Below are 21319 nucleotides of genomic sequence, written 5' to 3'. Positions count from 1 at the left end.
CATCAATAATACCTTTTTAAAAATTTTTTTTATATATTTTGTTTGATATATTCTTTATTTACATTTCAAGTGGCTTTCCCTTTCCTAGATACCCCCTCCCCGAAAGTCCCATAGTCCCCCCTACCCCTGTCCCCCAAACCATCCCTTCCCACTTCCCTGTCCTAGTATTCCCCTACACTGCTGCACTGAGCCAGGGGCCACTCCTTCCTTCTTATTGGGCATCATTTATTATGTGAATTGTGTCTTGGGTATTCCGAGATTCTAGGCTAATATCCCTTTATCAGTGAGTGTATACCATGGGTGTTTTTTTTTGTTTTTTTTGTTTTTTTTTGAGACTGGGATACCTCACTTAGGATGATGCTCTCCAGTTCCATCCATTTGTCTTAAGAATTTCATGAATTCATTGTTTCTAATGGCTGAATAGTACTTCATTGTATATATAAACCACATTTTCTGTATCCATTCCTCTGTTGAGAGACATCTGTGTTCTTTCCAGCTTCTGGCTATTATAAATAGGGTTGCTATGATCATAGTAGAGCATGTATCCTTATTACATGCTGGGGAATCCTTTGGGTATATGCCCGGGAGTGGTATAGCAGTTTCCTCCAGAAGTATCATTTCCAGTTTTCTGAGGAACCATCAGACTGATTTCCAGAGTGGTTGTACTAATTTGCAACCCTACCAGCAGTGGAGGAGTCTTCCTCTTTCTCCACATCCTCACCAGCACCTGCTTTCTCCTGAGTTTTTGATCTTAGCCATTCTGAATGGTGTGAGGTGAAATCCCAGGGTTGTTTTGATTTGAATTTCCCTGATGACTAAGGATATTGAACCTTTATTTAGGTGCTTCTCAGCCATTTGCTATTCTTCAGGTGAAATTTCTTTGTTTAGCTCTGTACCCCATTTTTAAGGGGGATATTTGACTCTTTGAAGTCTACCTTCTTGAGTTCTTTTTATATCTTGGATATAAGCCCTCAGTTGAATGTAGTGTTGGTAAAGATCTTTTCCCAATTTGTTGGTTGCCATTTTTTCCTTTTGACAATGTACTTTGCCTTACAGAAACTTTGTAGTTTTATGAGGTTCCATTTGTCAATTCTTGATCTTAGAGCATAAGCTATTGGTGTTCTGTTGAGGAAATTTTCCCCTGCGCACATGTCCTCAAGGACATTGACAATTTCCTAGACAGATACCAACTACCAAAATTTAATCAGGATCAGATAGACCATCTAAATAGAACCCAAAACCCCTAAAGAAATAGAAGTGGTCATTGACAAGTCTCCCAACCAAAAAAAAAAGCACAGAACCAGATGGCTTTAGTGCAGAATTCTATCAGACATTCAAAGTAGACCTAATGCCAATACTCTTCAAACTACTCCACAAAATAGAAACAGAAGGAACATTACCCAACTCATTCTATGAAGCCACAATTTCACTGATACTAAAACCACACAAAGATCCAACAAAAAAAGAGAAATTTAGACCAATTCCCCTTATGAATATCTATGCAAAAACACTCAATAAAATTCTTGCCATCAGAACCCAAGAACACATCAAAACAATCATTCACCATGATCAAGTAGGCTTCATCCGAGGGATACAGGGATGGTGCAATATACAGAAATCCATCAATGTAATCCACTACATAAACAAACACAAAGAAAAAAAAACCATTTCATTAGCTGCTGAAAAAGCATCTTTTCATGTTAAAGGTCTTGGAAAGAACAGGAATTCAAGGCCCATACCTAAACATAATAAAAGCAATATACAGCAAACCAGTAGCCAACAGCAAACTAAATGGAGAGAAACTTGAAGCAATCCCACTAAAATCAGGGACTAGACAAGGCTGCCCTCTCTCTTTCCATATTTATTCAACCTAGTACTTGAAGTTCTAGCCAGAAAAGTAAGACAACAAAAGGTCAAAGGGATACAAATTGGAAAGGAAGAAGTCAAAATATCACTGTTTGCAGATGATATGATAGTATACTTAAGCGACCCCAAAAACTCCACCAGAGAACTCCTACAGCTGATAAACAACTTCAGCAAAGTGGCTGAATATAAAATTAAGTCAAGCAAATCAGTAGCCTTCCTTTAGTCAAAGGATAAGTAGGCTGAGAAAGAAATTAGGAAAATGACACCCTTCACAATAGCCACAAACAATATAAAGTATCTTGGTGTGACTCTAACCAAACAAATACAAGATCTTCAAGATATGACAGAAACTTCAAGTTTTTGAAGAAAGAAATCAAAGAAAACCGCAGAAGATGAAAAAATCTTCCATGCTCTTGGATTGGCAGGATTAATATAGTAAAAATGGCCATCTTGCCAAAAGCAATCTACAGATTCAATGCAATCCCCATCAAAATCCCAACTCAATTCTTCATAGACTTAGAAAGAGCAATTATCAAGTTCATCTGGAATAACAAAAAACCCAGGATAGCTAAAACTATCCTCAACAGTAATATAACTTCTGGGGGAATCAGTATCCCTGACCTCAAGCAGTACTACAGAGCAATTGTGTTAAAAACTGCATGGTATTAGTACAGTAACAGGCAAGTAGATCAATGGAATAGAATTGAAGACCCAGAAATGAACCCACAGAATTATGGTCACTTGATCTTTGACAAATGAGCTACAACCATCTGTCCCAACCCGCGGGACCTAGTAATTCGGGGAGCGTAGGGGAACCCAAGCCTGAAAGAGAGAAACAGGCGGGAAAGAAGAGCGAGGTCAAGCAAACGGGGTGTTCTTTGTCAAAGCCTTTTTAATGAAACACAAAACACCTGGTTTTGAACCCACCAGAAGAGAAAGTAGGGAGGGGCTGAGGGGAAAGCTAAAGGCACAGAAAGAGAAAAGGTCGTCTGGGTGGAAGTTGACTGTGGCTTCCAGCAGTGTTTCTGGAATGCTGGTTCTGCCTAGACAACCCCAGGTGTTCGGCCAGGATGAGAACCAGTTCATCAGCTTTGTGTGAAGAAGGGGGTGGTTCAGCTGTAAACCACAAGGTCAGTGAACTTTCAAGGTGAGGGCTGTTGAGGGTCTGTTTTTCCACAGTTTGGTCTCCGACAACCATCCAGTGGAAAAAAGATCGCCTTTTCAACAAATGGTGCTGGTTCAATTGGAGGTCCTCATGCAAAAGAATGCAAATTGATCCATTCTTATCTCCTTGTACTAAGTTCAAGTCCAAGTGGATCAAGAACCTCCACATAAAACCAGACACACTGAAACTAATAGAAAATAATCTTTTATAAGCATCCAGAGGCAGAGGGTAGTATTATCTGCCTTGGCGGCTCTTAACACTTTTCCAATTTTTTCCCAGGTTCTCTTATCTAAAGTTCTTTTTTCTTGGAACCATGGGCAACAAGAATCTATTTGATCTAAAAACAAAACAAAACAAAACAAAAAACAAAAACAAAAAAACCCCACCTTCTAACCATTGTTTTTCAAACCCTTCTCCTTTCGCCTGAAGCAGCTCTTTAAGGCTGTGGACAAATGCCTATAAAGTTCCTATCCCATTTTCCACTGTCAATCCCTAAGTAATTTCAGTGCTGGGTCAATGCTGTTCCACTTAGCCCATATCCTTCTGCACCTACAACAACAGCTTTAAAAGATGAAATTTTTAGACTTGCGCTAGTATTTAACTCCTATAGTTACTCACTGTGCAGGACTTTTTCTGTTTTCTGCGAAGCTTTGCCAAGACAGGGTCATCTCAGGAGACCTTCCCATGTCTGGCCACATGTTTGGGCACCAATATGTAACTGCTTGCCGTTACATCGAACCGGTTACTGGGAAGGGAAGCTGGGGATGTATGGGAAGGTGGGAAAAAAAAAAGAAATGGAGACCAAGATAACACCTGCTATTCAAGGTCTCAAAGTTTAATGAAGAACTCCCAATATATATAGGCAGGGGAAAAGGGCTGGAAGCTTCTCAGCAGAACTGGTTCAGTTGCTCCACAGGTGGCTAGTGTTTTTCAGGAAACTGCAGATCCTGGAGAACAATGGGCTTCACCTTGGTCTGAGCACTCCACCCTAGGTGGAGGGGATTATGGCTAGCACAGGAGTTCCCACTCAAAGGCTGGGAGAGGAACTTCACTTTGGTCTATGTCAAGTTCCTGCCAGGTGGCTTGGCACCTCAAAAAGGCTCTCTATATCTCCTCCCTTTTTTATTAGTTTTAGAAAAGATCATCCTGAGTGGGGTAACCCAGACCCAGAAAGATACGCATGGTATGTATTCACATATGGACTTTAGCTATAAAGTACAGAATAAACATACTTCAATCTATAGACCTAAAGTAAGCTAAGTAAAAGAGAGGGGCCATTGGAGAATGCTTGCATCTCACTCAGAAGGGAATATTATTTTCAAAAGCAATAATTAGTTGTTTCAATAATCTACTTTTTATTCAAAAAAGCATCCATTCATCTCAGTGGTTTTTAATGAAACACTTAAAATTGAATTCACAGTGAATGTATTTTGGGGATTCTATGTCTTCTTTCTTAAGGATGCACAGGAAGCTATCTAAAGAAAGATGGCCTTGTGTTCAGCCTTTACATTCATTCCTGTATGCTTTCTGGGCATGTGGAGCATTTAGCTCCATTTTGTGAACCATGTATTACTTTGTTTAGTAGTTCCAAAACAAGGATGGGAGGAGATGGAAGATTGCAAATAGACCACAGAGTTGTAGCTAAAGGCTTGCCAATGAGTATATATAGGACATGGTCCTTAGATGAGAAACACATTCAGAAAGAGGGACAGCTATCAGAAGCCTAACAAGGGTTTTATCATAGACCAGTGAATTGCTTTGCCAGAAGCATGGAAGAGGAGTGACATGAAGATCAGTCAGGATGTTTACTCTCCTGCATCTTGAGTTCTTCTGCTTCTCTGCAACAATCAGACATGCTTGGGGCATACTTGAAATGTTGGTTTGATTTGAAACACAGAAAAGCGACTTGTCAAAGCATCTCACTAGTTAACTCTGCAAAATAATAATGCCTGTAAAAAATGTTTCTGCCCAGAAATATATGGTAAATCATGATTAATAAGGTGGGGCCCACAATTTCTAGTTTCACAAGCATGAAAATAATTTATTTTTTCCATTAATTTATTTATTCACTTTATATTTCAAATAGCACCCCGTCTACTCAACCCCCCCTCCTCATAGCCCTTCCTGCTTCCCCTCTCCCCTTCTCTTCTGAAGAGGAGATAATTTATTATTTTACTCTTTATTTAGTGTACTATGCTGTTTTAAAAATTATTAAACTATGTGTATATTATGCACTTTCAGATAAACTTTTCAAAAGGTGATCATGTCACAAGACAAATATAGTTGAACTCAGAAGTTATGCATCTGGTTTAGTGTCACAAAGCTGATAAGCAACTAATATTGTCATTCCAAACCAGTTAAATATGACAGTTGTCCACAATGCTTGGAATTCTCTGAATTACTCAACTTTTACTTCAGGAGTATCTTTATTATTCCTCATTTTGTTTTTTACCCTTTTTATTGCTGATTTTTTTTTCTGAAAAGGGAAAATTGATTTTAACAGATTAAATTTATTGCAATTATCTCTGCATTGGTTGAGCTTTCAGCATTTCCTTGCAGATATTCTTACTATATTTGAACTTCCTGAGGTCTCTCAAGAAAGACAGTCTATTTTTACCCATTTATAAAGAAATAAAATTACTAAACAATAACTTCCTCCAAATTGCCAGTGTTAAGCTTTCTTTCGTACTGCCTTTCACATCCTGTTTCCATCCTATTGGAAACCTATTGACACCATTGTGTCAAATCCTTGTCAAGTGTCACTGGAAGGAAGTTTCTCATCTGTGACTATTGAAACAAAAGAGTTAGCAAAAAAGGTGAGCCCATGAGTCTGTTCTGTATCTAAGTTACTATGTAAATGAGATATTTGTGGGCTATTAGTTTCTCTCTAAGTCCTATGCTGTTCATCCTTTGGAAAATATAATTCTATTTCTACCTCAGTGTTTACTCATAGATCATGAAATTGAGCTATTCAAAATGTTTTCTTTCTCAGCAATTTCTTTTGTAACATAAGGGAAGTTTAAATATTGCAAGGTTAAAGACATTGGCAATGATCAAAAATAGCTACATTGTGTTAGCAAGATGTGTGTTATTTCCCCAGAGGCTAAAACTGTTTAAAATATGAAATGAAATAGAGTTAGTCCCACAGAGCCAGGGAAATAATAACAAACCTTTTAAATTATTTTTTAAAAAACACAGCCTTCAGCATTCCTGTTCTTTTATTACTCAAATGGTTTGGGCTTCTTTGGAGGGTGTTGTATAAGGGCAAATCTGCCTCCGCAAGCTTCAAGCGTGCGCTGGGTCATGTGCCTCTACACTTTGCATGCTAGGGTGCTGGGAGTTAGAAAATGGCTTTGACACAATTTGATAAAATTAGTAGAATATCATTAGTCTTTCCTTTTATCTACAGGTTTGAGTTTAATCTTCATAATTTATCTTTGGGGGTTTGGGAACTGGGAAAGTAATCCAGGGTGAGAACAGAAGAAAGCTAATGTGCACTCTCCGTTACAAAGTTTTGCAATCGTATTTATTAGTATTAGCTATAAGAAAGGTTCTATTTAGACTTTTTGCAAATTATAACTCATAATCATAGAGTTTTATAATGGGCTTTAGGTTTTCTTCAGTTAATTACTAAAAAGGCATATGGTTTAGAAGTCTCTGACTGTATCTCCTTAAATATAAAGAAAGATTTCTAGGTTAGTTCTCTTATGTCCAAATATAATCTCTGCTTCAGAAGAGACATTTACTCTCAGTTTAGGATGAATCCTCTAGACCAAGGGTGATGTGACATTGTTATCTACAGTGGCCTGCATTCAGAGCTATCCTGGGCTATGCACAGCCTGGAATCCACTGGTTGGACACACCTATGAATCTGAGTCTTTATTTATGTAGGTACACATGTATGCTGTCTAGTTGTTTTACATAGATAACATCATAGCATATATTGTTGACTATCTTCCAAGAAAGTGCTCCCTCCCCTGCATTTCCCATTTCATAACTCTAGTTAAAATTAGTTCTATCCCACCATGTCTATCTCAAGAAAACATGCTCAGAAGGTGAATGTTTTCCTTCTCCACAGTCACTCTGTTCATTATCTCTGTCATCAGTCACCACGTTTCAGTTCTCCTCTCCCAGCCCCAAGCACCTCTTATCTCACATCTTATGTACTTATTCAGTGCATGGCTCAGAGTAATTGTATATGAATCCTTGATAGCAAGTGTAAAGCAAGGGTTTTGTCCAGTTAAATGTTCTAATTCCAGAAAGGCAATAGGGAAAGTGGTGGAATAGTTTAGGTCACATGCAATGCTTCTTTGACCTGAGGAACCACTCATGGTCTTTGGCTCATTATGTTTGAGTTTGAAGCCAGATCCAGCACAGGATATTTTCCCCAATAATTTATTTATTCACTATACATCCTGATCACTGTCCTCCCACCTGGTCCTGCACTCCAGTATGTTATCCTCCCCTGCCTTTCTCCTCTGTACCCCCCAACCCTGGCACGTCAAATCTCTGCTGGGCTAGGAGCATCCTCTCCTCCTGAGGCCAGACAAGGCAGATATTTTGAGCGGGGGGGGGGGGGACATGCATATTTAAACTATGTCTCCCATTTGAAGATGGAGCCACATGCCAGAGTTCCAATTTAGAAGCTGGAATTCTAGGCTTCCCTGTTTAGCCGGGATGGAGGCTAAGCAAAGAAGTACATACATCTCTGATATAAAGCATAAAGGAAAAAGGTAGTTGTGAGAATATACCCAAACACACATGATTGCTACTGCTGTGTTGTTGTAATGACTGAAAGGCAGACATACAGTCCACTGCCCCTGAAATAATCAGAAGACATGGAGAAGAGAAGAAACCACCACACCATAGCATCTTCACACACTAAGCAAAGAACTTTTGGGTCCCCTATCTGAAGGGGTTTAAAAAGGGGAGAGTATAGGGGGTTAGGGGAGTGGCTCAGTGGCCTGGGGAAGGTGTCCAGGTGGGCCCTTGCCTGGGCACCTCTGCCCCTGAGGGACCACACACACACAGGCATAGTTTAGAATAGAGTTTATTCAGAGTAGGTGATGGGAATTAGTGGTAGAGAGAGGGAAAGAGAGAGAGAGAGAGAGAGAGAGAGAGAGAATAGAGAGAATAGAGAGTGGAGTGGAGGCTGGCCATGACCACGTGGAGGGGGGAAGAGCCCAAGGGGCAGAGAGGTGAGAGAGTGTGGGAGAGCAGAGAGAAAAGAGAGAGGAGGGACAAGTAGCCCCTCTTATAGTGGGCCAGATCTCTGGGGTGGGGCATACCTAGCTATTGCCAGGTAGGTGTGGGGTGGAGCTTAGACAGAACATCAACACTATCACTGTGCTCTTGGACCTTCTGGTGTAATTTTGAAGTTAGCTTTTTTTATTATAGTGTGTGTATTGTTTTAAAATAATTTATATGTCTATGCACATGAGTACAGATGATCCTGGAGTCCAGAAAAGGGTGACAAATCTCTTGGAGGTAGAATTACAGACAGTTGTGAGCTGCTTGACATGGTCAAAGGAATCAAACTCAGGTCCCCTGCAAGAACAGTATGTGATCCTAACAACTCTGCTATCTCCTGTGTCTCTTCCACAGTCTTTTCTATTCCAAACATAAAAGAATTTTTGTTGCTCTCAAAATATACCTAGAGTTTTCAGATTCATCAGTTAGGGACTGCTTTATGCTTTAAAAACTAGATATGCAATTATGTACCCCAAGTCCAATGCTAGCCATTTTATCTACTCCATGTTTAATAACTTACTGGGTTTAATAAGGTGTTGGATACTCATTTTTATTGGTAAGGCTATTGAAATTCACTGTTGCCTACTGAAATAGCTATTTTAGAATTCACAGTAAGGCAAACTTAACTGCAAACCCTGTTATTTATTTTTTGTTCATTTATTTATTTTTTGCTGTTCTGTCTAGGCCTTACTCTGTTCTTTTGTCAACATTGTATAGATTATTTTATAAGAAGTATTGTATAATGGTTTGGAGTCTGAGTCTTAGTGACATATTAAAAAAACTTAGAAGATAAGCTATAAAAACATCCATAAGTAGAAATGCTTTGCAAACGTAATTTTCCATTTTAGAAATTTTACCAGCCCACACTCAAATACTGATGATAGAAATTTACTTTTCATCAAAACATCTACTAGGTAAAACAATAATCCATATGGAAAAACCACAGAGAGGCAGAAGATATAGTGTAAGTAAAGATTGCCTGGCAAGTGTAGGCTTTGGGCTTCATCCTTAGCATCACAGAAAAAGAAACTGGGAAAACTACTCAAATGATCACTACTGCACACCATCCTCAAACCCTTAGTTACAAGTTCCTTTGAAGGATCACACACCACAGTTCTGTGTGGTTAATACATTGCAAGATTTCAGAAGGGGAATTAGAATTACCTTTTCTTGGTTCTCCAGTTATCAGATCGTTTTCAAAAGAATACAACGTTCTGTCATAGTTTGGATTCCTAGCATATTTTGGTTGTTGCAGAATTAATTTTCTTGCTTCACATAACTTTCCTGATAAGTAAGACATCTGTATGTTGGTAACGTCTATGTATGCTTTATATTAAATTTCATGAAAACATAGGGATTCCAGAGAGACTATCTTGAAACTTTAGCTCATTGAAGCTAAATTTATTGCTATAAGCTAAGATTGATTTAGTATTTTATTTCTTGCCTCAATCCCATTTTGTTTTAGCAATTTGATACTTCACAGATTGTGTGTGTTTGTATATATATATATATATATATATATATATATATATATATATATATATATATATATATATATATAAAGTCATGGGGTGAAGAAGGGGCCAGCCTTCAAGCCACTGAGACACATGATGGCAGCCACCACAGGCTCAGGAGTAAAAGTCCCATGAAATTTCTGACTGTTGGAAGAGCTGGAAGAAGGCCAGGAAGGAGCAGGCAATGGCATAGTTAGCTGGGCTCTGGAGGACAAGGAGGACATGACACAAGATGGGACTCCATGAACAATATATTTTGCAGTACTGCCAAAGGGGCAGAATTCCCACAGCATCAAAGTCATCCTGCAGGAACTGCAGCACCTGATGATGTCAAAAGAGAAGACAAAGCTGCTACAGCCAGCAGAAGGACAGTGTTATAGAAATTAGTCACCAAGGCCCCAGCCTCCCCTCCCCATCCAACCCAAGTCTTCATTTCCTACAGCAGTGAATTTTCTAGATACATCTGTAGATCTCAAAGTACTGGGGAGGAAGCCCCACTCAGACTTCATCCTGAACACTGTTCTGATACTGACTTCTTGTCCATTTGAAATACCTAAGTTGTGCTATGTAACATCATCTGTCAAATGTAACCACTGTCTGCTTGGATGTACTTTTGGGATCAAGAAGGTGTTGAAATCTGTTTCCTTTGGAAGCAGTAGGCACAGCTAATGCAACTGTGAACAGACATGTCACACAATCACCTGCTGCTGACACTTGGCCTGGGCCTGCCTTTGCCCGCCTCACCCTCAGCCACAGCTGTGTGGTGGCCCTTAGAATAGATGGGAAGGCTTCAGGTAGCAGCCATGGGACTGACTATTGCTGGGCTTGGGCGTGCTTTGGCTGTACCCCTGCTTTCTTAAGTCTTAAGTGATGCCCCATCTAAGACATGGTCCCACTTCTCCACTCCCACCCTTGGCCAAAGCTTAGACTGTAACTTTCTCCTCCCTATGAAATTGGCCATGGGTGAGGAATTCAGGGCTTCCTGTCTGTCTCCCCACCTTTATCAAGGGGTGCTGTTTTCCCCTCCTCAACTCCCTTGTTGCCCATCACCACCCAATGCTTGCTGTGGCCAGAAGCCATCAGATGAGGTTGGAAGAGCCTGGCCTCCCTCACTTAGCTCCGGACCACACTACACTGGTTCGCCTGCCACCAGCCTAGGAAGGGAGCGCCAGGTCCTTGGCCCTATTGCCACCATCAGCCCTAAAGCTTTGAGCTCAGGTCTAGAGGTGAACAGAGCAGTCACAGGATGACTCAGACCAGCCAGCGCTCAGGGTCCTTGGTGGATATATGCCTAAAGAAAGGCCATGTGGACAGTCCTCAGTGCACACGGTTCTGAGTTGGTTCCTTTTCCCATAATTGCTTTGGTTTTACACATTGAAGAAGTTTGAACAGGGCTCCCTAGTCACCCTGGCCACCCATTGGGTCTGATGTGGAGCCTGACAGCTGGAGTCAGAGGCCCTGACCCTGCAGACCCAGGTTTTAGTGTTGCTCCTCAGACCTTTTGCAGGGACCGGGAGGAGTTCTGTGTCACCACATTTGCAGATCACTTGCAGATTGGTCGGCCTGGCCTTCTGACTCCTTGTCTTGTTCCCCATTTCTATTCAGGACCACAAAACGTTGCAATGTGGATGCATCCTGGAAAAAAGGCAATTCATTGTGCTACAAAGAAAAAGTCATGCCCGCTGCCAAAGGGGAAAGAGGCACCTTGGTGGTGGTGGCGTTCTTAGTCAGGGACAGAGCAGATGGCGGTTCTTGTTCATCCTAGCTTGACACCTGCCTTGGTAGCCAAATCTATTTTATGACTAGGACTCATACAAATAAAATAAAATCAAGTCCTGGCAGTTCAGAGTAGGAGGAAGACAAACAAGGACCCGTGGACCACCCTGCCACCTACAGAACTGTCCTCCAGTGTGCGACACAGGTGGACCATAGGCACCTGCTTTCTGACGCACTGCTTGCCATGCAGTCCAGATGGAGGATATCACTCAGGAGCCTGCCAGCTGCATGTTCAGCCTGCAGCTGGAGCCACACCACAATGTGCAAGTCTGTGGTGGTCTCTTGGGAGATAAAGAGAAGTGGGATGATTGTTCTGACCTGCAGGACAGTCAACAGAGTCCCCAGAACTACCTAAGGGGAAGGAGAGAGGCAAGAGACAAGGAGACGAACAGCAAGTTTGTATTCTGATCAAGCTGTCAAATTCTACTTTTTACACAAGCCAATATATAGGGAAGCTCACAAGCTTTGGGAGGGGTAAAGGGGGAACAATCTCAGGGGGTTGGCATCATTTCTAAGAAACAGTTTATCGGGAGTTTCTGGGGAAAGCTAGCATGATAAAAAGGGGGTCATCAGGAGGTGAAATGGAAAGGGGTTGCTATAGTAACCTATCCACAGATGAGCTTCAAAAGGAGGGGGTTTTGAGATCTATGTAAGAATGGCTCCTGGCATGGAGATCTAAGTGAGAATGACTCCTGGTATTGAGATCTCCTGGCATTTAGGTCTAGGTGGGGATGACTCTGGTATCGAGAGCTCTTGGCATTGAGATCTACGTGAGGATGGCTCCTGGCAGGACAACTTGAGCATTATGAAGAGAGATGGAACTGGAGACTCAAGGGTGGAGAGGAGTAACCTGTTGTGAGTGGCCAGCCCTGCCATCTGGGGTGAAGTCTCAGCCTAAAATACTGCTGAGGGCCATCTCTGAGTCCATGGCTATGCAACGGCAGGGGTCATTGTCAATGTCCGTGACTCATATTACCATCAGAGAACACAGGGATTTCCCTGGTTGGGGCAGCCACTTTGGACAACCTAGATGTTCAAAGGCTACTGATAACTGGCCCTGCTCCTCATTGGATATGGCACTCTGGAAAGTTAGTACTGCTGTTTAAGACTGGCAGAGCTCAGGAGAGTTAGTTCTGTCATGCACTAACTGCAGCACTTGAAAGAGTGGACCCTGAACTTTGCCTGGACAGCAGATCAGAGCAGAGCCTGGTGGTGGGGGTGGGCCAGACCTGCCAATGAAAATGAAGGAGAGCAGACCCTACGCCTTGCCCAGAAAACACAGTAGAGCTGTCTTTAATGGCAGTGGTGTGGGTGACCCACGCCAGGGCCTGAGTGTGGGAGAGCAGACCCTACCATTTCTCTGCTATGGGGTAGCATAGGCATAGAGTCCCAACCCTTGCTCCATGCCACCTCTGGCAGCTTTCAAGACTTCCCATAGGATTATGAGCGCAGGATAGCTAGTCCTGCCTGGTCCTCACCAGCTGCAGCTGTTAGTAGAGCAGGCCCTGGATAACACATCGGAGCCACTCCTCATAGTAGGGATGAAGATGAGTCAGTGCTGAGGATGAGAGTGAGGGCAAGCTGGGCCTGCCACTTGCCTGCCATGAGGTAGCATAGGTATGGGGGATGATACCTTGGCCCCTCCCCCTTGCCACCTGTAGTGATCAGGAAGGCTGGGGTTGTGAGTGTAAAAGCAGGAGAGCCAAACCCCATCATTGGCTGTAGCACTCAGGGGGTTGGGCCCTGCACCTCACCTGGGCAATACAGTAGGCCTGATGGTGAAGGCATGTATGAACCAGTCATGGGGGTGTGAGCAGGAGAGCTGGCCCAGCCCCTCACAGGCTGCAGCACTTTGGAGAGTGCTGTACAAGGGCCCTGCACCTTGACTGGGAAGCACAGTGGAGCTGGCTCATGCAGGTGAGCTAGCCTTGATGGCCTGAGAAGAGGAAAGCTGACCCTGCCTCTGGTTGATGGTGGGATTGGGTGGCCTAACCAGAAGAGGGTTGGAGATCTGTCCTAGTGGTGCAGATAAGGGAAATCCTGTGGGCTGACTAGCTCTGCCATCTCCCAGACTCAGATCCAAGGCTCTGAATTGGCCCACCCCCCAAATCTATATAATCTGTGAAAGGTTGGGCCAGTCAGTCCTGCTAGTCTAAAGCTGCAGGATCCCCATGACCCAGGGCTACAACAGAATACCTTTGAGCAGTCCCAATGAGGATTAATGGTGTCACAGAAGCCAGAGATCTTGAAGCAGACCAATGCCTCATTGCAATGAACATTTGCAATCAAAGATGTGTAGACAGGCAGATATATACTATGGGACACATTGTGACATACCACCACTCCAAAGATGAGATGTCTATGTTTTGTTATTGTTGTTTGTTTGCTTGTGTGTCTTTTATTTGAGGGGAGAGAGTTTGAAAAGGTGAAGGGTGGAGATGAGGGGCAGGGGAGCTAGCTGGGACTGGGGTACATGATGAGACACTTGCAGAAAATCAATAAAAATATTTTTTAAAAAATGGAATAAGGCTGTTAAATACATTCATGCTTAGAAACTAAATATTAGGAAGTCTACTTGAAAACAACTTAGTCTTTTGGATTTTGATTGTAAGATAAATAACACTTAGGGTGAAGAATATTTTATATGAATATGATTCATATTGTTTATACGATTAAGCTGTGTTATAGGGATTATATTACATCACTGAGATTGCAGTCTTTATATAGCACATGCTCTGAGACTTTAACCATCTACAGTGATCCAGGAAGTGTCCATAAAATGGCTTAGGGTACTGGTGGCTTATGTCTTAGAAGCAGAGAAAAGATTTGGAATTTTCTGAAACTATAGGAATCTTCAAGATAGTGTTCTTGGCTTCTCAGATGACTCAGTATCTCAAGTTGAGGAGAATGAAATTCCATGAAGTTCCTGTCACCCCATTATAATCAGATGTCCCTCCTCTGTCAGCTGTTCACCCACCTGAACACTAGCTAGATTTCATTTATTTACTTAATTTCCCCCAGAAGAATGCTTTTCTCGGGGATGAGGCATTTTTTACAGTAGCATAAATCCTCTCTGCCTGGAAATTAAGTTAACACTGACATTCTCAATTTGTCTTTTAGAGCATCAGGGCATCTGGCCTCATCCTGTTGGAAACAATACTCTTTGGTTCTCTGCTCCTATACTTTCCGGTAAGTGATGTCCTGCTGTCTTAAAACTAGTCACCTACTTTGATTGTCCATATTTTGTGTGTGTAGCATGTTAACAAAAAGCTGATAGATATTTAAATCTGACTCACACAATTTTAATGACTTTAGATACTTATGAATCTGGTGGGTTGTTTTCTCCAAAATTAATTGTACCTTTCATTCTAATTTTGTGAGGAAGGTCAAATATTTATGTAAGGTAGCATATAAAGGTCCTATTTAGTGCACATGTTTAATATATAAAAAATAATATTGCTTTCATTCTTCCTGCTCCATTATATGAGTCAGAACTGCAAACATAGCAACAAAGTAATGCTAGATAGTTCCTTATAAATAATTATAAAAAGAAAGAAACTCAATGTAATAAATGTATATATGGTACTGCTCCTAATAATCATAGCAGACTCATTTTATTACAGTAGTACTGTGTCTGTGATGGTTAATACCAATTTCTAATTCAGTTCAACCATTGGTGTTCTGAGGTTATCATGAGATAATCATGGTGGTGATGCCTGGAAATATTCTTGATTTTTTACTTAAAGAAGCTTATGATTTACAGGAAGAAATGAGTTAGTACACATCGCTGTGACACAGCATGACAAAGACTCAGAGAATTTTGCCATAGGGGTACATAGCAAAGACTCACAACCAAATCTAGGGAAGATGATATCAAAAAGCATTTCCAAGATCTGAAAGCTGAGCTGGCATTGGAGAAAACAGCAGGGTTGGTCCCATATCATGCTCTTTCTTGTTCCTATTGCAGGTCCCTCTCAGATTTCTCTACACTTTGTCTCTCTCACTAATAGCCAAGTGTCTTCAAATTCCATCTACAGAGTATTTCTTAAAGACACTGTCACTGACTATCTGATCTAGCAACACATACTGATGTTTATATGCTAATGGCCATGGCATCTGTATCTCCAGACATTATTGTTCTCCTGAACTCCAAAGTCATATTCAATTGATTACTTTCTCCTACACTGAATCACAAGAAAATTTCCCAGCAGAGGTTCTAATGTTTCCTAAAATCCAGTCTCTTTCTTTGCTCTCCACATAAGGCTACTTGATTTTTTTTTTAAACTGGGGTCAAAATCTTGCAAGTGGCTCTTGACACCTCTTCTCTTATGTTAGCCAGCCAAATGACCTTTGAAAATACAGGAGCAATGCAAATACTCTCTACAGTCTGCTCCTACCACCGGCATCATCCCTGAATTATTATGATAATCAGACCCATCTCTTAGGTTCTCCCCCTTACACTCTACTTTTAAACATCAGCCACTTTTAACACTAAAGTTAAGCTAGCCATCTTACTCTTCTCAAAACTTGTAAAATATACCCCAGTAAAAACAAAATCCTTTCAATTAATTTGAAAGCCAAATTTTCTATGGGTTATGCTCTCTCCATTACTTTTCTATTCCTGTCCTGTCAGTCAGCTTAGATCAAGGGTTCTTAATCTATTTAGGTCTAGAATTTCATTTTCTATTTGCTTTAAAGATTCAAATGTATCAAGATATAATCTCTGCAGTGACCAGAATGTGCCTCCCAGATTTGTGTCTTAGCACTCTCCTCCCTAGGGGACTGTGTTGGGAGGTGGAAATTTCTCAAAGATGCTTCCGTCCAAAGAGCTGTGTTCTAATACTCGGAATAAAGCAGTTATAAAAAGAGCTAAATGGCAAAACTGTCATTCCTTTTGTCCTTCTGTCTCCTACTTCTGGGATTTCTATTGCTGTGATAAAATACAAGTATCAAAACAACTTGAGGAGGAAAGGACTTTATTCATTTATACTTGTACATCACAGTCTGTCATGGAAGGAAATCAAGGCAGAGACCTAGAAGCAAAACCTGATGTGAAAGCCTTTAAAGAATGTTGTTTACTGGTTTGTTCTTAATGGTTTTCTTAGCTTGCCTTCTTATACTGTCCAGGACCACTGTTCGAGGCATGGTACCTAGGGAGGACCCACAAGGGGCTGGGCCTTCTCACAAAAAAATCAAGAAATGCCTGAAAGACTTGCCCGTTAGTCAAACAATGAGGACATTTTCTCAGTTGAGGTTCTCTCTTCCCAAATAACTCTAGATGTGTCAAGTTGACACAGCACTAGCTAACACATCTACCATATTTTCTTTATAAACCACCCAGTCTCAGGTGTTTTGTCATAATATCTCAAAGGAACTGAGAAAATCAGAATTTATTTTCCTATAGAAATGATCTACATTAATGTTTCTAACTCATACATATAGTAATTAATAAAGAAGTGATGTAGAGTTTAAAGACTGAGTATTTCTCATTTATTTTATTCTGACTCTGTAAGTGATGTGTTTGCACCCTAGTGTTTAATCCCCCCATAGAACTACCAGGCAGGTATTTGAACAGAATCATAGAATGACCTAATAATTCAGTGAAAGAATTAAAATGACCTGACTAACCTGAAGAATTGTCTTAATAATATGAGACTATTTTGCATTATCTGTTTTTATTCTTTGTTTATTGTTCGGGACCCTCTGCTGTACTTAAACCTATCATGTACCCAGTCATCAACATATCTTTGAAACCATTACTTCTAAGCAGTTCTAATGCTACCTCATCAATGTTCTTAGAAGAAAAGCTAAAACTCTTGCCCTGGCCTATGATATAATTTTGCTTGCCTCTACTGTCTCGTCATGCAATATTTCCTCTTTTCCTTCTGATCTCCTGCTTTATGATCTTCTTTTTGTTCTCAAATAAATCCAATCCTTTCCATCTTCTCTGGTCCCTTTCCTGCCGCAGCAATGACTTACAAAGATTCTATTTAGCAGGAGGAAACTAAAAATAACGGTTCATTTATTGTTTGCTTTTACTGTCTACAATTAGGTAAAAAAAAAAAAAAAGCTGTTGAAAGGTCATTCTGTGGTATGAACAAAAGTTTGACTCGTTTTTACTAAGAAGGTGTATTCTCATTTAGGTGGTCATATTTCTGAGCATCACCTATAATCTGTAGAATTATAAAGCCTGTTACAGAGAAGACATGTTACAGAAAAGCAGAACATTTGAAATAACAATGTCTGGTTAAATATTGAACAGTTATTGGGGATGCTTTAATTGAATAGAACCCATGTCTGAAAGTCATTTGGTAGCCTTATACCCACGGTAACATTAGATACAGATAGAAAAGGGAGACACTTGATACTTAAATATAAAGGGAGGACTTCTCCATGAGCCCCCATAAGAAGAGAGGTTTACCATGCAAACTCTCTTCACCAGCGTGGCTCACCCGGCTGGCTTCATCCTTAGCTGCTGATTTCACCTTTGGCCTGTGTAGCCACCTTTCTTCTACAGCTCAGACCCACCTACGAATAGTACCACCAATAGTGGGGTGTACCCTCCTACATCAATTCACAATACCCCCCCCCCCGACTTACTTTCATGCTTTGGAATATTGTGATAGACTGCACCAATTGAACATCAAAATTGAAAATCAAAAACCTACAAGGCTCTGAATTCAGAAAACAAGTTTGGGTTGGGGGATATTCAGATTGTGTAGTGAGAAGGTCAAATTTATTTAAACATGACCAAAACCTCCCCCTGCTTTTAAATACCTATACACTATCTGAGCTCCTGCTGTGTATATACCAGAACTGTTCATGAAATTTGCTGGGAATTAGAGCCTCTTAAAGTAGACTTGAATAAAACAGACTGTTTTTAGGGCTGGGTTCTTCCACAGAAGGAGACTGGGCTGACTGCTCCCTGCTCTTCTGTGTTATGCAATGAACTTTTTATTCTCTTTATGCTGCATATTGTTGTTCAGATTTGCAAGAATTAAGGTTATTTTTTGCCATTTCTAAGCAATCTTGGACTACAGATGATTTCGTAACAATGCTTACATTGGAAAGTCCAAATTAGACATTATCATCATTGTGCAGACGAAGACAAACCCAAATCTGCCTGAAGTTAGCATTGTTATAATTGGTAGCTCGAGCTGCTGCTTTTGAAGCCTTTTCTTACAGATTTTCAAAAGAATCTCATAGTTTGAAGCCCATGCATTGTGAGCAAATGATTTATCACCCATGATCACTTAAATACTTTTGTATAGCTTGTAAAAGAAGTAAACAGATTTTCGGAGAAAAAAAACCCCAACAACTATAGTATATGTTTCTTTTTAAATTGCACTAAAAGGCGTTTTCAATTTATAACATTTATTTGTAATGCGAGCCTAGAAGTTTGTTTTGCTTTAACTAATGCATCCATTTCAGTTGACAGTAGTTTCTTATCCTATGGTTCCTTAATTGGTTTATGATCAATAAAAGTCATAAATGATATATATTTTAAGCTCCCCAAGCTTACATAAAAGAATGATAAAATATTTGGCCTTGAAGAGAAATATGATACACTTTTGTATTTGCTCAAAGTCATAATTTTGCAAATGAAAGAAAGGCAGAGAGATGGTCACATCATACAACCTTTCCCAAGCAAAGACCCATCTCTCAACTTTCTACCTTTTTCTTTACTAGTGATAACAAGATACTGAAACAACATCTGCAGGGAGTGGGGAGGCCTGTGTGTCCTTCTCAGTCAGTCAATAAACCTTCCCTACTTTATCTGCTGGAAACAGAAGATACAAAGGATGAAAGCAGATTTTGAGTTTTGATAGTTAATGGTTTGGCTTAATGCTCAATGTGAGATTCCTTATAAGTATGAATGAACCATTGCCACATCCTGCAGACTCCAGGGACAGACCTGATTTGGATGGGGCAGAGCAGATGCATGCACTGGGATCTACAAGTTCAGGAGAAAACAGAAGTTTGGTGGACTCATCTTTTGGGGAAATGGTATCACCCACAGAAGCTTTGTGTTTATTAGATAGAATTGAGCAGAAAGCTGGGGTTATTGCATACAAATGAACAAGGAGGCAGGGTTTATGGTATACAGTTGAATCAAGGAGAGAGCTTTACCTAATATCTGTAGGGGCTCTCTGTGTAGGGAAGCAGTCTTTAGGTCATAAACATCTTTGGGGAAAAAGTTCTGGTGGACACTTTCTGCATACACTGTCTATTCAAGCTTGGTCCCCTGAGGAAGTCTTTGTCATATTCTTGATCTTAAGGCCAATGACATTACCATAGCTGTGTCAACAACACACATCAACTCACATGGAACTTCTTCCTCTCTGTACAGACCACAGAGATGAATCATCTGAAGTTTCTGATTCTCAATTATTTTACCCCACAAATGGCAGTTTTCAGGTCAGCCTCATGGAGGTGGGTGGGTTTAATTGGCATAGAACCTAATCCAATTAGGAGATCATTTCTACTAGGATAACCACAACCCAAACTAAAACTTGGCTTGTTCTGGAACTCTGAATAGAGAAAGCCACCTAGAGTATGTGACAGCCACATGCAAAGGAAAGCAAGTAGACATTGTTCCCAGCTCATTACAGGAAGGAAAACAAAGGAGACAGAACTTACACCTTTTATATAATCCCATCACTTGTTCAGTAGAATGTTCCAGATAAGTTTATCCTTTTCTTTCCTAGTCCCGCCTCTTCTGTGATGTTCTGGTTCTGAAACACTCACTTCCACTGTGATGAGCCCAGGAGTAAAAGATTCTAGCTTCATAGATGGGCTAGTGTTTGTTTAATTTTCACTTTATTTACTCTTTGAGTATTTCCCATGTGAGTACAGTGTATTTTGATTATCTCCACTCTCACTTGAGATACTTCCCTTCAGTTTAATGTTTTTAAGCTGATCCAGAACCCATCTCATGTGAGGTCTTTAGACCCATTTGGATTGGAACCTTTCATGGTTTATTTTAATGTCAACTTGCCACAAATTAGAATCACCTGAGTAGAGAGCCTCACCTGAAGAAATACTGTTTGCTTTGATTGACGTGGGACCCACCCAGGCCGTGGGTGTCACCTTCTGGTAGTATCACAGATAAAAAAGTATGTCAGAAGGAAGATTTCTTTCAGTCCATGGCCTTCTATCCTGTCACTAATTACTGCTGCTGCGGCTGCTGGTGGTGGTAGTGGTGGTGGTGGTGCTGGTGGTTGTCATTCCTTTACCAATAGCAGAACAAATCAGTATTCCCAAAGTTACATCATGGATGTGGGACCTGTGCTTCTCTAAGATATCTTCTAGGCTTCTGGTGTCAGATTTGGGACCATGGAGACATCCTATTTTGTGCAGTGAGTAGGTATGGCTATCATCCTCAGTGACAGACAGCTATCATGGGGCTCCTCTGACTGCTGAGACACCCAGCACCAAATATGGAGTAACACTGGATTCTCAGCTTCTCGACTGTTCTTTACTGTTGCTACTACTTTAGAGCTGACTTAATATATTCTGATACACACACACACACACATATGTGTGTGTGTGTGTATATATATATATATATATATATATATATATATATATATATACATATATATATATGTAATTGGATCTCTTCTGAAGAACCTATATAATATATAATATAATGTATTATGCAATATATGTGTACATGTACACATACACATACATATGTGCATATATATATATATATATAATTTCCCAAAGCAAATAAGAAAAAGCA

General features: G+C 40.6%; 1 protein-coding gene, 1 non-coding gene and 1 pseudogene across 2 annotated transcripts in view; all 3 read left to right on the top strand.

Annotated features, from left to right (window-relative positions):
• Gpr158 (G protein-coupled receptor 158) overlaps positions 1 to 21319 on the top strand; it is a 407492-nt gene that overhangs the window by 257789 nt on the left and 128384 nt on the right. Inside the window, exon 5 of the mRNA XM_052156881.1 lies at positions 14692 to 14760. Coding sequence (XP_052012841.1) covers positions 14692 to 14760 — 69 coding nt within the window. The remainder of the gene's footprint in view (positions 1 to 14691; positions 14761 to 21319) is intronic.
• Positions 9892 to 10182, top strand: LOC127664736 (ubiquitin-conjugating enzyme E2 variant 1-like; annotated as a pseudogene).
• Positions 11472 to 11610, top strand: LOC127665296 (small nucleolar RNA SNORA48). Its single transcript, XR_007973351.1, has one exon. It is a non-coding gene; the product is annotated as a small nucleolar RNA SNORA48 (small nucleolar RNA).

This window comes from Apodemus sylvaticus, chromosome 14 (assembly GCF_947179515.1).
Source record: "Apodemus sylvaticus chromosome 14, mApoSyl1.1, whole genome shotgun sequence".
NCBI lineage: Eukaryota > Metazoa > Chordata > Mammalia > Rodentia > Muridae > Apodemus > Apodemus sylvaticus.
The sequence above is the reverse complement of the archived record's forward strand: the minus strand, read 5'-3'. Positions and strand labels throughout refer to the sequence as shown.